Genomic DNA, 16,891 nt, shown 5'->3' with positions numbered 1-16,891 from the left:
TTAAAAAATGAGTACACACTACACATGTGTTTATGCCAGTAAATATAAAAATTAAATTGAATAAAAAAAGTACAACCATGAATGACACAAATCATTGACACTTTAACAATTTTTTTTAAATTAAAAAAAAACGAAAAACTCGTACATAATTAACGTACGTTAACTAATAAAAAAAACCCAAATATTGTCCAAAATGTAGATAACAATAATCATTTAAACACCGATAAAAAAACCGAAATATTGACAAAAAAGTAGATAATAAAAGAGTATTAAGTCTAAAATATATTTATCCAACAACCATTTCTTATCTCGTATATAGTCTCATCATCACGTGAGGTTACCTAACATCAAATAGTTCACATTCCATCGTTCCACCGTTATAAATAGTTCACACCAAAACATACTAACTACACAACAATCTTCTTTCTTCCTATTACCAACCCTCATCCATGGCAAACTTCAACACTTTCTTTCTTCCTTTAACCCTTTCCTTCCTTTTCGCTTCTCTGGTTTCCGCCACCTTCTACCAAACTCTCTCTCCCGATCAGTTACGTTCTCGTGAGAAGCTCACACACATTCGCTTCTACTTTCACGAACAGATCACCAACGAGAAACCCTCTCTCCTCATAATCGACCCTCCAAAGATCATGGCAGACTCTCCTCTTCCATTCGGGTCCATGGTGGTGATCGAGAACCGATTGACGATTGGACCTGATGTCGAGTCCAAAAGGATAGGAAAAGCTCAGGGCTTTTACCTCTCTGCAACCCAAAGGCCAGGTTTGGATTTGGAGATTGTGATGAGTTTTACCTTGACATTCTTGGAAGGAGAATTCAATGGCAGCACTTTGTGTGTGTCGGGGAGGAACGAGATCATGCTTCCAGTGAGAGAGATGCCGATTATTGGTGGCACAGGTGCTTTCCGCTTCGCACGTGGTTTTGTTCATGCTCGCAGTGTCAAGGTCGATTACCACAAAGGTGATGCCACAGTCGAATACAATGTTTACGTCTACCATTATTCCTCCACCACCACCACCACCTCTTCCTCTCATCAACATGTTAACGAGGGTCTTAACTTCATGACAGACCCCATTCTCAGCAAAATATAAACTTTATCTGTGTGTTCCAGTTCATTTATAAACTTCCAAAATTTGTATTGAAAGTTAGAGTTTCTAACTTGTTTGGTACAATATTTTGGTAAGTTTTAAACTAACTTACACACATAAACAAGTCAAGAAATCAGAGTGGTGGTGGGAATAAATCCAAAGACAAGTTTTCCTAATTCACGCCGTTTAGAGCTATGAATAATTCTGGTGTGGAAGTCTTTGATGTAATGCAAGTTGCGTAGCTGAATAATGTGCCTCTGGAATAGTTTTTGTCAGGGGATGTTGACCGTTGTGTTTGTTGTGTAATAGAACAGAGAGAGAAGAATACATGATGAGGACTATAATAAGCATGATGTCAAAAGAAATTATTTGGAAGTAATGTATTAGTTTATCTATATATTGGTCTGTTTTTTCGAAAGATGGTTTGGTTTCATGTAGTGCGAATTGCTTGTTTTGTTTTTGTGGAGATTCCTCTTAATTTTCTTTACACGTGATTTTGAAAAATAAATATATATTCAGCTTTATTATTGAAAAACAGGACAAACCTAGAGTTTTCTAAGGACAAAAGAAAAATCTAAGAGCTTCCTGTATTTTAAAAATTATGAAATATCTGTGAAATTAATAGCGAATATTAAAAAAAATATTTTAGTAAACCAAAATATATTTATGAGTATATAAAACTTTAAGAGTGTCAAATTTATAAAATTTATAAAATATACTAAAGTTAGAAAGAAATATTTTTACAAACTGATTTATATATATTTAAAAAAAATCGGACGGTGTCTTAAAAAATACAGAGTTAGAGTTAGTTTAAACATAGGAGGAATATTGTTGATTATTTTTATAACCAACTCTAGTTTTACTTTTTATAGATCTAATAATAAAATTATAATAATATAGTTAGATTCGGTTTAAAAATAATTTCAGAAATATTTTTATAAATCTAATAATAAAATTATAATAATATAGTTAGAGTCAGTTTAAAAATAATTTTAAAAATATTTAATGAAAATATAAATTTTAATAAAAGAAAATTTAGTATAATATATATATATATATATATATATATAATTAAATTTAGTTTCAATTTAAAAAGAGAAAAAATTATTATATTTTAAAAAAATTGATATCAAAATAAATAAAATTAACAAAAATTGTAATTGAATTATTGAATATAAGACAGTGACTTAAGTGATACAAAATTGACTTTACATGTGAACAATTTTTTAAAATATTAAGAAAAAAAGTTTTAAAAATTTAAAAAATAAAAATAAAAAATTACGTATTGATACATGATATACATTATTTACATGTCATTAACTATTTAAAAGATGTTAACAAATGACTATATAGAACAAAATTATCGACTCTTAAAAAATATTATGACTTCACTGAATAAATTCATTGAAAACATAACAAAGCCTAAATAAAATAATACATACTAAATCAATAATTTTACTAGTTTTGGAAGCTTGTATCAGGTCTGGTTGTAAATTAGAAATTAATTATTAAAAGTTAAGTAACTGTTGTGTTGATTTGGTAAATGGAAATAAAGACTATTATTTTTTACTAATAGAAAATTAATTTCTAAAATAGATTAATAATGACCGGAAAATCATCTTTAAATAAATAAATACTTTTTTATGACCATTAAAATATAATTTTTTACTATTTCTAAAATAGTAACATTTAATGAATATTTTTTAGTGTTAGGTTCGTTTGTCCTACTAATATCTAGTTGTTAAAATTCAGTGACGATCAAATATAATAATAAAATCTAAGAAATCATGTTAATTTTTTTAAAATTAATAGTATAATCACGATTCTTATTATTTTATCTTTAATTTTATATTACATATGCATATACTTTTAGTACAGATTTAATATGAATTGATAAGAGGAAATTATGATTCTGACAAACAAAAACACCCAAAATTGACTTAGTTATTCATTTAGAAAAATCATATTCTGGAGGTTACACCAACTGATAAAATTTGGAGACTTTCACACCACTTGATATAAATTGTTGTCTCTTCTCCTTCCTATAGTAGAATAAGTCTCCCTAAGAACCACACACTTGTATAATTAGAAAAAAAAAATGGATTGTCTCATCCTTGCAACTGGATCGAGCTATTAAAATAAGAATAGTACACGTGTTTTTATATGTATGAAAAATTATTATACAATATAAAATAAAAGAAATACCAAATAACTAGCAATAACTTTTCGATAGATTTTGTCGAACTAAAATAATTATTTAATATTTATATATATATATATATATATATATATATATATATATATATATATATATATATATATATATATTTGATGAATGATAATTCTTGTAAGAACTAAAAACAAATTTTGTTATAAAACTGATTATAAATAAAAATAATTAAGATTTTATTTTATATTTTCTTAAAAGTATTTTTTACACAAAAGTGTTTTAGGAAAAATAAAACATTTAAATAAGGGTTAACTATGTTTTTAGTCCCTGAACTTTGGCCAAAAATTGAAATTCGTCCTTGGTCGAAATTTTGATAAATTTTGGTCCCTAAACTTTAAAAATGAATGAATATAATTTTTTTAACCCAATTACATTGACTTTTTTAACATGTGGAATGTGTTTCATGTTAGTATTGGAGTTGTTTACGCCATTTAAACATTCTCGGCTCAATATTTACTGAAAAAAGCGTTCGAAACCTAAGAAAAAAGTTAACAAAATTGAGTTAAAAAGACTATATTCATTCAAAATTTCGGTCAGGGACGAATTCTAATTTTTTGTTAAAGTTCGGCGACTAAAAACATACTTAACCCTTTAAATAATTTTCTATTCAAATGAAGACGAATATATCTATTCAAATTCTTATAATTCAAACATTCTCCAACAAAACGTAGGAAAATCATTTTGCACAAGAAACAATAAAAGATAATATATTTAAAAACACTATACCATGAAATTAATATTTTACTTTTCAACGAAATAAGATAAAATCACTTCTTTTTTTTTCCTTCAAGACAAAATATATCAAGTGTGAAATGAATATATGTTTTACTTCTTCCTTTTTTCTTTGACTGGAATCAATAGATAAAAAAATAAATAAATCAAATAGATTACGTTTCATTATATGAAAAAGAAAGAATTAAAGAGGTGACAATACATAATATAAAAGATATTTTATTTTCCTTCTCTATAAAGCGAAAATCTTTAATTCTCATAAATTACTATTATAAACGTACATAATAATGGAATAATACTGATATACGTAGCGATGTCAACAAATTCGTACCCGCAGGTATCCGTGGATAAAATCCGCAACGGATATGAAAAATGGATACCCGCTACCCGCAGATATAGGTATTTTTGATACCCGCATGTTAACGGGGCGGGTACGGATATCATAGTATCCGTACCCGTGGATACTCGTACCCGCTAAACTTTAATTCAGAAAAATACCCTTATATATATATATACATATATATATATATATATATATATATATATATATATATATATATATATATATATATATATTAGTAAAAAGCATTATGAGTCTTCATTCAATAATGGTGATCGAATTCTTACCCCACAACGGAGTATATTACTTCTAGATACTGTGGAGTCATTGATGTGTTTCCAATAGTGGTTATGGACCAACATGGAAGGAAATGAAATTAATACTTGTACTTAGATATTTTAATTAAGTGATTGTTAGAAATTTTTAATGAACTTCTTATGTTTTCAGGCTCTTCTAGATTAAAATTGGACAACATAAAACTTTAGACAATGTTGCAAGAGATGGACATTGATGAAGTTAGTAATTTATTTAATATTTCATTCAAAAATAAATTACAATATAAATTGTTAGTGATTTTTTATTTGTTTGTTTTTCAATAATCAATCGGAGAAAGGAGACTTGTTGATCCAAACACTAAATATAAAAAAAAAAGGCGGGTACCCGCATAATGGATACCTGACGAATATGGGACGAATATTTATCAAGCAGGTAGGATACGGAGGAGCTACTACCCATACCCTACCCGACCCGTTAACATCCCTATATATACGTAATACTACGTACACTGCAGGTACAGAAACCAACATTCCTGGCAATCAATTGTTATACTTCAAGACGGTTTTTTTTTTTTATACCATTTCACATGTTTTTAACAATTGTCCTCTATATATTAATAAGTGACGTTGTTTGAAAAACGTTTAAGGCTAGAATTTTCCCGGAAAAATATCCGAAATGTTGAATAGTCAATTGTTGCAGTTTGATAAGTCAATGACAAATTGCATTATGTTGAAACTGAGTAATTTCCATTTGAAATTATTAAATAACTGCGAGTCTTCGAGTAGCGAAAAAGAAATTATAAATTGCCATTAACTTTTACTTTGTCTTTGATATGGAAAAGCAAGAATGTTCTCCTTAAAACCAACTTTGAATCCATCAAGTACCCATCAGAGAGATATTTGATTTAGTTATTTCATAATGTTGAGTTCAAACAATATAAAAAATACAAGAATGAAAAAAAAAATAAAGAAATTGAATTATAGAGAATTTTATATTAAAAAATATATGTAATATAATTCACCAAACAATTTAACACAATTCTATAAATAAATTTTGAATAAGATAAGATAAGACAATTAAAACAAATATCATTTAGGAGTTTATAAGATATAGACAGTCTCATCATTATATGCTTTAGATAATAACAACACTGAAAAATTAAATATAGATTTAAATATGTTTTTTTGTCTTAACATTGTCTAAAAATTTCTAAAAATTGAAATTAGTTTCTTTTTTAAATTTTGATTTAATTTAGTTTCTAACTTTAAAAATGTGTAGATTTAATCCTTCAAAAATTTTGTTAAGTTTATTTGATGTTTCAAATGCATTTCACGATAGTATTTGAGTTATTTACACCGTTGTTTCACACATTTTTGTTTTTATGTTAGTTGGAAAACACTTTTGAAATGTTAAATAAACTTAACAAAATTTGGTTAAAATGACTAAATCCACATATTTCTAAAGATGAAAGACTCAATTGGTCCAAAATTTTAAAGAGAGACAAATTTCAATTTTCATTAAAAGTTAAGAGACCAAAAACATATTTAACTCTTACATATATATAATTAGATGTAATTGATAATATAATTTTTATACTACTAGATGCATCTTAAACTTAGTATAAGAAATATTATATTGTTAACTAAATTTTACCAATGAAAAATAAAAATCTATCGATAAAATAATATTTATTGACAAATTTTACAGATAAATTTAAGAATTTTAATTATTGACAAAAATATTCGTGAGTAATGAATCTGACAATAAAATTTGTTGATAATTCAAGACTTTAATTACTTGATAGATATTTTTGTCAGTAAAATGGATGTTATAGTTCCTATTTTAGCTCTAACCATGTTGTAAAATTCTCTGGTAATGATTTATTTTTAATTTGTTAGTAAATTTAAAAAAAAATTGTTAGTATTTAATTTTTGAAAATCCGTCAGCAATATGGACCAACTTTTTCATCAAATTTGATGAAATAATCACTATAAATTAAATGGAGATGGATGAGAAAAAAAGAGAAGAAAAAAAAATAAGGAGAAGAACGAGGAAGAGTAGGTGGCTATGAAGGAGGAAGATGAGGAGGAATACGAGAAGGTGGAGGAGAACGAGAAAAAGGAAGAGGAGGAGGATGAACAATTTTTCTTATACATTCGTAAAATTTATTCATAAGTATTTTACCAGTAGATTTTTTGTTTTTGGTAAGCCGTCAGTAATACCATATTTTCTTGTAGTGCAAGACAAATATGCTAACGTATATTCTTGTTATATCAAACTAAGTTTATCTTGATCCTCCATAACTTGAAGTCATTCTCATTAAAGTGCTTGCCAAAGTCAAATTGCATGACTATGTCTTATTTTTTATCTTCTTCATTTTTTTTCTTTAATTTTTTTGTCTTTATATAATGCTAATTGTTGTGTTCAAATAATATAGAAAAGAAACCCAAAACGAAAAAAAAAAAGAAAGGAAAACAAACTAAATTGTAAAAGGGTTAAATATGTATTTAGTCCTTAAATTTTTATGCGAAATTGAAATTTGTCCATGTCTAAAACTTTGGTATATTTTGATCCTTAAATTTTGAAAATAAATGGATATAGTCATTTTTAACTCAATTACGTCAATTTTTGTTTGACGTGTCAAATGTGTTTCCCAACTGACATTGAAATGGATACGTGTCAAAAGATATAAATAACTTAAATGCTAGCATAAAATGCATTTGACACGTAAAAAAATGACAAAATTGAATTAAAAGAATTATATCCATTTATTTTTGAAGTTTGAAGACCAAAATATATCAAAATTTTGGACAAAGATAAATTTCAATTTCAAAACAAAATTTAAGAACTAAAAATATATTTAATTCATTATAACATATTATATACATATATATAACACATGTCTTAATATATATATATATATATATATATATATATATATATATATATATATATATATATAAACGACATCATCATGAAATTATTAAAATAAACTCTTTTAAGAGTTTATACATGATGAACTGTCTAGTCATTAGACATATTAAACAATAATATCATTTTCGTGATAACTAATCAAATAAAGATAATTATTTAATATTTACAACAGTGGAAACATATTAGTAAATGGTTTCTAAGCTATTAATATAATCACTTTATATTCAAAATAACATACGTATTTAGGCGGAACTTAAAATTATATTTGTTATATATAAATTATTATTTTTTAATTAAAAAAAATTATTTCTTTACATATTTATTTTATTCAAAATAAGTATTTATGATAATAAAATTCAAACAATATGACAATAATATATATGAAAGAGTAACATAAAGTTTATCATCAACAATAATATATATATATATATATATATATATATATATATATATATATATATATATATATATATATATATAACAAAAATTACCTTTAGTCAGAGTGCTCTGTTACGCTTTTTCAATGACTTAAAAACCAACCACGTCAATTGAAGTCTTGAGACGGAACCGATTCTTCATAATTTGATATGAGTTTTGCACTTTCAAAACATTCCTAATGTGGTAATTTTGATTTAACAAGTCTTGACAAGCAGACACTTCAATATTGTGTGGTGATAATAACTATTTTAGTAACTAATAATTTTTTATTTTGTAAATTAATATCTATATTGATCACTGTGTTTAGGAATGACAATTCGGGACGGACCAGGCGGGTTGGTCTGCAGGCTCGCATAAAAAATGCGGGGCGGACTGGAATGTTGAACCTGCAATGGCCTGTCCCGCATAGGCTCGCAGCCCGTGCGGACTAAAGGCGGGACAAGGTGGACTGGCTTGCTGACCCGCTTACAAAATTAAATATTTTTATATTTTAGTTTTTATATCATTCATCACGTTGTTTTTATAAGTTCCTTTTATTATTATTATTATTATTATTATTATTATTAATGTTATTATGTTTATGTATAATAATTGTATATAAATAATGATTTCAATTCTTGAATATGAAATATCTTTTTATACATTTATAGGAACGTATCTTGTAAGGTGACATGTTATTGTACCTTAGCTATAATATTCGTTGCTATTGTTTCTTGTCTTTGATTAAGTAAACTAATTAGAATTATTCGATAGAAAATGAATATCAATTATTATGAAAAAATAAAAAAAGTTTTTATTTTGCTCACCACAAAAAAAAAATTGCTCATTACAAATGCGAATCAGCCTGCAGGCCAACTCACGAATCAGGATGGGTTAGAAAAATATTTCCGATATTAAACTGCGGAGTGGGCCAACCCGATCCGCACTTTGTGGACCAAAATACGGAACGGGCCAAAACGGACCGTACTACCCGCTTTGCTATCCTTAATTGTATGGACTTCCAATTTTTTATGACTAAAGTTGATCGTTAATAGAAGATTCTGTTGTTGTGTATACTCTTTTAAGATGCTTTCATCCCATCAAAACGATCTTAAAACTGAATTAACGGGTAAAACTGTTTCGAATTATTGATTGAGTCGTGCAGTTTCATGCAGTTAACGGGTTTAAAACTTTTTTTTTTCACTTTCTAGGAGGCGTTTGATCAATCATGCAGTTTCATATAAGTATGTAAGGAGGAATCAATTGATTGAATCATGAACCAGTTGGTAAGGTTACATTAAGACCATTATGTTATATTTAACTTTTTAAATATAATGAGACAAACAAATAATTGATTCATCGATCACCGAATCTGTTGAGTCCACATTTTATAACATTTCTATTATTATCTAAATCTCAATTTGGCACCAAGAACACCAACACATTAAAATTGATTTTTTACAACCATCTTCTTTGTCTCTTTATAAGAAAAGAACTACAACGTATTTAAAAAAAAAAAAGTTTAAAATTCAGAGTATGAATAAAAATAAATTTAACATCTCGGTTAGACGTACATATTGATGGGTCTTCAGGATATCATTAAGTTCACACTACTATATTTATTTATTTATTCTTTGCTATTTAAAAAAATAGTAAGTTGACACTACCGAGTGTATTTATTGTTGTGGAACAACATCAAAAGAAAATAAAACATTCTTTATGGAAAATAATATATCAACACATCTTTCAGCACGTTTATTTTTTTTATTTAGCTAGTCTTTTTCGTGATTTTGCAACTGTTAATAATTTTAATATCATCCTTAAAATAATTAATATTTGAAAAAGACAGTTTATTTATTTTTATAAGGTTTATTTATGTGTCCCAGTTGGTATAAAATAGCAAAATTTGTATTAAAAGTTAGAAATAAACTAACTTAATATACTATTTTTGTAAGTTTTGTACACATAATTAGTTCGGATATTGGACTATACAAGTGGGGAATAAATCCAAAGACTAATTTCCTACTTCTAAAACATAAATAAATCGAGTGTAATTAATAAATCTGAGGTATTGAAAAGTTGAGCTTTTGTTGTAGTCCAAGTTGCTTGAGGTAGATAACGTGTCCCATAGTGTCTCTCAGAGAACCTAAACCGTTGACTATGTCTATTGTGTAGTAGATAAGAGAGAATGAAGCTGAGAGAAATCAGGATAATGATGTACTTTTTGTATTGTCTCTTTATTTATAGTTTTTATGTTATTTTTTTTAAGATTCTTTTTGTGTTATTTTTTTTTATTGTATTTTTATAATACATCGATTATCATTTATTTTAATATTTTAAAATATATTAAAAAAATATTTAAAATATTAACACACTGTATTTTTAATATTTAATAAAAGATAACACCTAAAAAATCAGAAAAGAATCTGAACTCATATTTCATCTAGGTTTTAAGTTTTTATGTAAAAGATATAAAGTCATGTTAATTTCTTTAACTAATAAAATAGTTCAGATTCTTTTATTTTTCATTTTGACATTACTATAAATATATTTAAAATTTATTTAAAATTAAATTAAATGTTCAAATAATGAGTTCATTTAATTCATTTATTAATTTAACATAGTTACTATTAAAGTACAAATAATGATTTTCATCTTGTTAAAATTTTCGCCGACGCATAGTATGAATTTTCTCTTAACGTTCTTTTAACATGGTTAATTATGGAGATAAATAATACATGATACATGCTGGTATGCGAAAAACAGGAGACAAGAAAAAACGACTATTCTAAAAATAAATTTATCTTTTTTCTGCCTTTTCCTTCCTAAAATTTGGTCTTATAAAGCACCCAAAACTGACTTTTTACTTAGAAAAATCATACGCTGGACGTTACACCTACTTTCAACACTTGTTATAAATTGCTGTCTCTATTCTCCTACAGTAGAAGCAGTGTACGTAAGAACCAATTAGACAATTATATAATCTAAAAAAAAAAAAAATAGAGGATTGTTTCAGCCTAGCAACGCAACAAGTAGTAGGTAAGAACGATTAGGCCGTGTAATAACAACTAATCACTGCAATTTTAAATCCAATATCCTTTGACTATATGAAAGCAATAATAACTAGTTATTTATTTAGCAAATTGTTATACCCTAAGTTTACACCAACCAAACAACGCAACTCGTCGGTTATAAATAGTCTTCTCTACTCCCATGGTAGCATCACCACCATACACAATTATCATCTTCATTCCCACTCTCATGGCTAAGTTTCAAACCTTCTTCTCCACTTTCTTTCTTACCCTTCTTTTCGCTTCTCTGGTTTCCGCCACCTTCTACCAAACTATCTCTCCCGATCAGTTACGTGCTCGTGAGAAACTCACACACATTCGCTTCTACTTTCACGAACAGATCACAAACGAGAAACCCTCTCTCCTCATAATCGACCCTCCAAAGATCATGGCAGACTCTCCTCTTCCATTCGGGTCCATGGTGGTGATCGAGAACCGATTGACGATTGGACCTGATGTCGAGTCCAAAAGGATAGGAAAAGCTCAGGGCTTTTACCTCTCTGCAACCCAAAGGCCAGGTTTGGATTTGGAGATTGTGATGAGTTTTACCTTGACATTCTTGGAAGGAGAATTCAATGGCAGCACTTTGTGTGTGTCGGGGAGGAACGAGATCATGCTTCCAGTGAGAGAGATGCCGATTATTGGTGGCACAGGTGCTTTCCGCTTCGCACGTGGTTTCGTTCATGCTCGCAGCGTCAAGGTCGATTACCACAAAGGTGATGCTACAGTTGAATACAATGTCTACGTCTACCATTATTCCTCCACCACCTCTTCCTCTCATCATCAACGTGTTAACGAGGGTCTTAACTTCATGACAGACCCCATTCTCAGCAAAATATAAATTTTCAATATCACAACTTTAGTCGCTAAACTTTATTTAAGAAAAGATGTTAAGTGGGGAACAATCCAAAGACTAGTTCCTGGTTTACTCCTTTTAAGACTATGAATCGCTTATATATAATTAATAAATCTGATGTACAGAAAAAGTTGAGTTTTTGTTGTAGTACAAAAGTTGCTTGAGTTAAATAATTTCTCACTTTATAATTTCTGTTTGGGATTGTTGATCGTTCGCTGTGTCCATTTTGTAATAGATTAGAGATAATGAAGAGGAGAAATCCACCATAATGAAGTACTTTTTCTTATTGTCTTTTTATTTATCTATCTTTTTAAGTTTTTATGTAAAAACTAAGGAATCGTGTTAATTTTAGTATTTTAGATTCTTTTACTCTTATGGTTTAATCTTAACCTCACTTTAAATACTTTAATTATACCCTCCGAAAAGAAAAAAAAAAACTTCCATTATAACCTGCCCAGCCCTTTTCCAGAGCCCATTTTTCTCACTTCCACTACCCTTAATTAATGGGCCCAACCCGCGAACAAGCCCAAATCACCTAAACCTTTTCCCACACCTACTTATTTCACTTTCCACCCCTTTGTCCTGAATTAAAAAATAAATAAAAATGTTTATAAAGTTAGGTTGAGATTGTTTTCAAAACGGGTAGCGCCGAAACAACGAAAGGTAATGAAGAGCGCTTTTGGGTTTAATTATTTTAATCAATTTAGTCTTCAATTCAACTTTTTTTTTTCTAATATTTATATATTTTTCGATAATTACGGCGGAAGATGTGATATAAAACTTTGATAGCTCCATTTTATTAGAAGATTTCTAAATACTTACCACACCAGGAACAAAAACAACTTTTTTAATTGAAGATCTTATGAACATATTAAAAAATATCAATATTGGTATGTATTCAATTATAAAGTCTCTTTTAATTTCTGAACTAATACTCTATTAGAACCACGACTTAAGTTTATTAACACACAATACATATAAACTAGGTTGGATTTTTATTTATTTTTTTATTTCACGAGAATCCAATGGGAGTCAGTTAGGGTCGATCTTGATATTTTGTGTCAGTAGGAGAAAAAATAAATAAGATTATAAATAAGATTTTGTTATATTTAATTATTTTAAAATATACATACAGATTATATAAAAAAAAATCATCATGTAATACATATTATGTTTTATTAGATGAAACATATAATATGATTTTGATAAATTACAAGAAAATGTATTCAATTTTTTATTCAATTTCTCTTATGTTATTGTCTATTATTTAATTGTGTCATCTAGAAAATATACATACATATATGTATAAAGTATGCTTCACGATATAATAAGTAGATGACGTATTTGACTTTCTTTGTTTTACCAAAAGCACAATGCAAGTTTAAAATAGACAGCTATATTATCAAACATATGTTCATTGAATTTTATTATATTTGGATAAATTAACAAAGAACCTGTCACATATTTTAAATATTTTAATTTACATATATATTTTAAAACATAAATCTTATGTTTAATTTATTTTTTATATTTTTCTTTCTCAAATCAAATAATTTAAATTTAACATTATCATCGATAGTCGATAAAAATATCATTCCATATAAAAAACATACATGTTCTTATCAAAATTAATTTGTTATTTATATTTCTTATATTTTTTAAAAGGTAGATAATTTAAATCTATCATCGTAGATCTACCGCATATGAAAAAGGGTAGCCAAATGAACTAATTTGGTTCATTTTGGTCCGTAAGAAACAAATTGGGCTGGTCCGTCACTTGTTTTCTAATATTTTTAATTTGTTTCCAAATCTTTTAAAATTTTTATTTTTTAGATTTGTTTATATATACATATAAATTAATATTAAAATATATTTAATGAAATAAAATATATTTTAAAATTTTAAATTTATTAATTAATATTTTTAATTAAATAAATTAAATTAATTATTATATTTACATTATATATTATCTATTATATCTAATAATTAGAATTTAATTCGTAAATATTAATGATTTTAATTACAATATTATTATATATTTATATATTTTTTTTAAAATATAATATAAAAAATATTTTTTAATTATTTTTTATATTAATTTTTAATTAAAAAAAATGGACTACAAAGTTGGAACAAATTGATTTATATTTTAATCTATCAAATTGATGGATTAAAACAAAACTGATCAAAACAAACTGACATTACTACACTTTTTAATACGGATTAATTTGGACTCGATACGTCTTACCATTTCATTTCATATATGAATACTTTATTTCACAATAAATTGAAAACCCATGTATTTTATATTTATAAAGGTAATACACAAATAAATATAACAGTCAATATAATAATATTATTCTATCATATATTACATTTTAATTTTAAAATATAAAATAAAACAATAATTTTAACTTAGTTATAAAAATAATGATAAAAGTTTATAATACAATATATAAAAAAATTGAAATTTCGGGTTCCTCTTTAGTAAACTGGGCAGGCAAACTTACTAACAATGCCTAGGGCTGCCATGGGAATCAAATTCAAAATTGATTTGCTTACAATCGTAACTTTTTTCTTTTTAAAAAAGAATGACCCACAAGCAGTATATATAATATTTAAACATTCCAACTTTATTTTTTAAAATACCAAAACCTTCTGTATTAAAAAACAACAAAATCTTTATTAATATTTGGAAGTTGTTTGGTTGAGTAAAATATTAATTGTCTTGTGTAGTTTCTCCTTTCACACTCATATGCGCCGGACCAAAACAAAGAAAAAAAAAAGTTAAAACTCGTGAAGCAATCCGATTCATTATAGATTTAAATCGGATCGAAAATCTTTTACAAATTTTAATATAGATTAATTTTTTAATTCAATCCACCTAGAACTTAACTTATATGGTGAGCCAAGTTGGCTCACCAACCCAAATAAAGAATCACACAAATTATTTTTATTATGTTGAACTTTGTATTTGGGTCGGGTTAAGTTGTTTTTTTAGCCAAAACATTGGTATTTTTGTGATTTTGATTTGTAGTTGGAGTTTAATTAAGTAGGTCAAATCGTTTAATTCACCAACTCGTAGTGAGTCGGACTATATTCAAATTCTTTTGACTCGTTAATAAGTGAGCCGGGTTAGGTTGGTTCACCAAGTGATCAACTCGTGATAAATCGAACCGAACCGAATCGAATTACCCGTTTTGAGAGCTTAATTAAATAAAGGTACTAGCATATTGCAACTTTTCGCAACTATTTTCTCCTTCGATGTAATGATTTCCAAGTTATCCTTATTTGTCGAACTACCACACCCAAATGACCAACCATCTCTTTTTTGTATATACTTTTCATGTTGTTCCCACTGTACTAATTCAACAATAACAATCCTTTCATATGTCTTGAATAAAAAAAAAAACGTGATTGTCGTTGAATTAGATTCAATGTATAAAGTTTAGATAATTTTAAAATATTTATTTGATTCCTAAAATGTGAAACACGAATACTTCTCTGTCTGAGATACTTCTTAATTATGTAATTCAGAAATCAAAAATAATTTTGGATTATACAATTTAAAAATAACTTGTTGTATAGAGTTGTGTAATTTAAAAGTAAAAAATAACTTCCATGTTATATAATTTATAAGTATTTTTTTCCACAAAAACGTTTGAGTTGTTCAATTTGAAAGTCGTTTTTAATTTTTAAATTTCATTTGAAAATAATTTTTTATATGAAAAAAACTTTCAAATTATACACATTTTTAACATAAAAAAGCTTTTGGATTGTAAGATACACAACCCAGAAGTCATTTTTTAGGACCAAAAGGACTTTCACTATAATACAATGTGAAATGTTACCCTTTTTTAAGTGGAGAAAAAATGAAAGGTAGAAAGTATAAACTAAAAGAAGACACCGTCAAAAGAATAACTATAAAAGGTGACAAGGAAGGACTAATGACGTTGAGGTAAAAAGATATGGTATAAACTAAGGACATTTTTGGTTTTACACAACTCATGGAAGTGCAGAAAGAAATCAAGAGGTGCATGAAAAAATATCATTGAACTTGTCCAAGCTATGTAGGCCCAATATATTTAGTTAAGATTGTTGTATAGTCCAAGCTCTTTTACCATTTTGTTTGTAACTTTCCCATACATAAATTTTAACCTAATTTTATTTCATTGAAAATGTATAAAATTTAGTTTTGTATATACAAATTAACTTTTTGAACTGTTCTAAAAAGGTAACTTTTGTAATTATCCTAACAATTAGGTTTTGCTTCTTTCAGGAAGAAAGTAGAAGGTTTGGGAGATGAGTTCATTAATTACTGTAATTTAAATATCGATGACGTAGGAACTATGAATGTTCATTTCTAGTACGTGGAATAAAAGAAACAAGAGGATGTAAAAACCAAGAAATGAGGGTGTGTGAATACAAGACATTTGAAAAAAAAGTAAAAAAAAAAAAAAGAAAAGTTTATAAGATAATTGCATATAAAAAGCTAGTTCGTGAACTTAGAAAATCAGATGAGTCTAATAGAAAAAATGGATGGTGATTGTCTAATTTGTGCACCTTATATTGGGCTCAAATATAGAATAATCCAAGGGGATTCTTCCCCCACCTCCAAGTATTTCTTTTTGTACCCCGAAACATTTCTAAATCTCCTTATTAACCCTGTCCTTTGATGATTGACAAGGTAAAAAAGAAAAATTCTCTCTCCTTATAACTAGTGTACACACAGATGTTATCGTGTTTGTGTATACGCATTTTATAGAATTGGTGATAATAGTGTAATGTTATTAAGTTAATATATAAAATAAACAGTTTTATAGAAAATAGATAAAAATAACTGTTAATTTTAAAAAATTTAATAAATAATTATATTATAAAGGGTATAATTGATATTATGAAATGTGAACACAAAAAAGAAAATTCTCTTAA

The 16,891-nt window shown here is 26.9% G+C and overlaps 2 protein-coding genes across 2 annotated transcripts; both read left to right on the top strand.

Annotated features, from left to right (window-relative positions):
- Window positions 1–391: 391 nt before the first annotated feature.
- On the top strand, window positions 392–1,540 carry LOC114186766 (dirigent protein 22-like). The gene has a single exon (XM_028074811.1). It carries the CDS (start codon window positions 450–452, stop codon window positions 1,104–1,106), a length of 657 nt encoding a protein of 218 aa, XP_027930612.1. The 5' UTR covers window positions 392–449; the 3' UTR covers window positions 1,107–1,540.
- A 9,690-nt stretch (window positions 1,541–11,230) lies between these two features.
- Window positions 11,231–12,256, top strand: LOC114173062 (dirigent protein 22-like). Its single transcript, XM_028057277.1, has one exon. It carries the CDS (start codon window positions 11,246–11,248, stop codon window positions 11,942–11,944), a length of 699 nt encoding a protein of 232 aa, XP_027913078.1. The 5' UTR covers window positions 11,231–11,245; the 3' UTR covers window positions 11,945–12,256.
- The last annotated feature ends 4,635 nt before the right edge of the window (window positions 12,257–16,891 follow it).

The sequence above is a fragment of the Vigna unguiculata genome, chromosome 1, assembly GCF_004118075.2.
Source record: "Vigna unguiculata cultivar IT97K-499-35 chromosome 1, ASM411807v1, whole genome shotgun sequence".
NCBI lineage: Eukaryota > Viridiplantae > Streptophyta > Magnoliopsida > Fabales > Fabaceae > Vigna > Vigna unguiculata.
The sequence above is the reverse complement of the archived record's forward strand: the minus strand, read 5'-3'. Positions and strand labels throughout refer to the sequence as shown.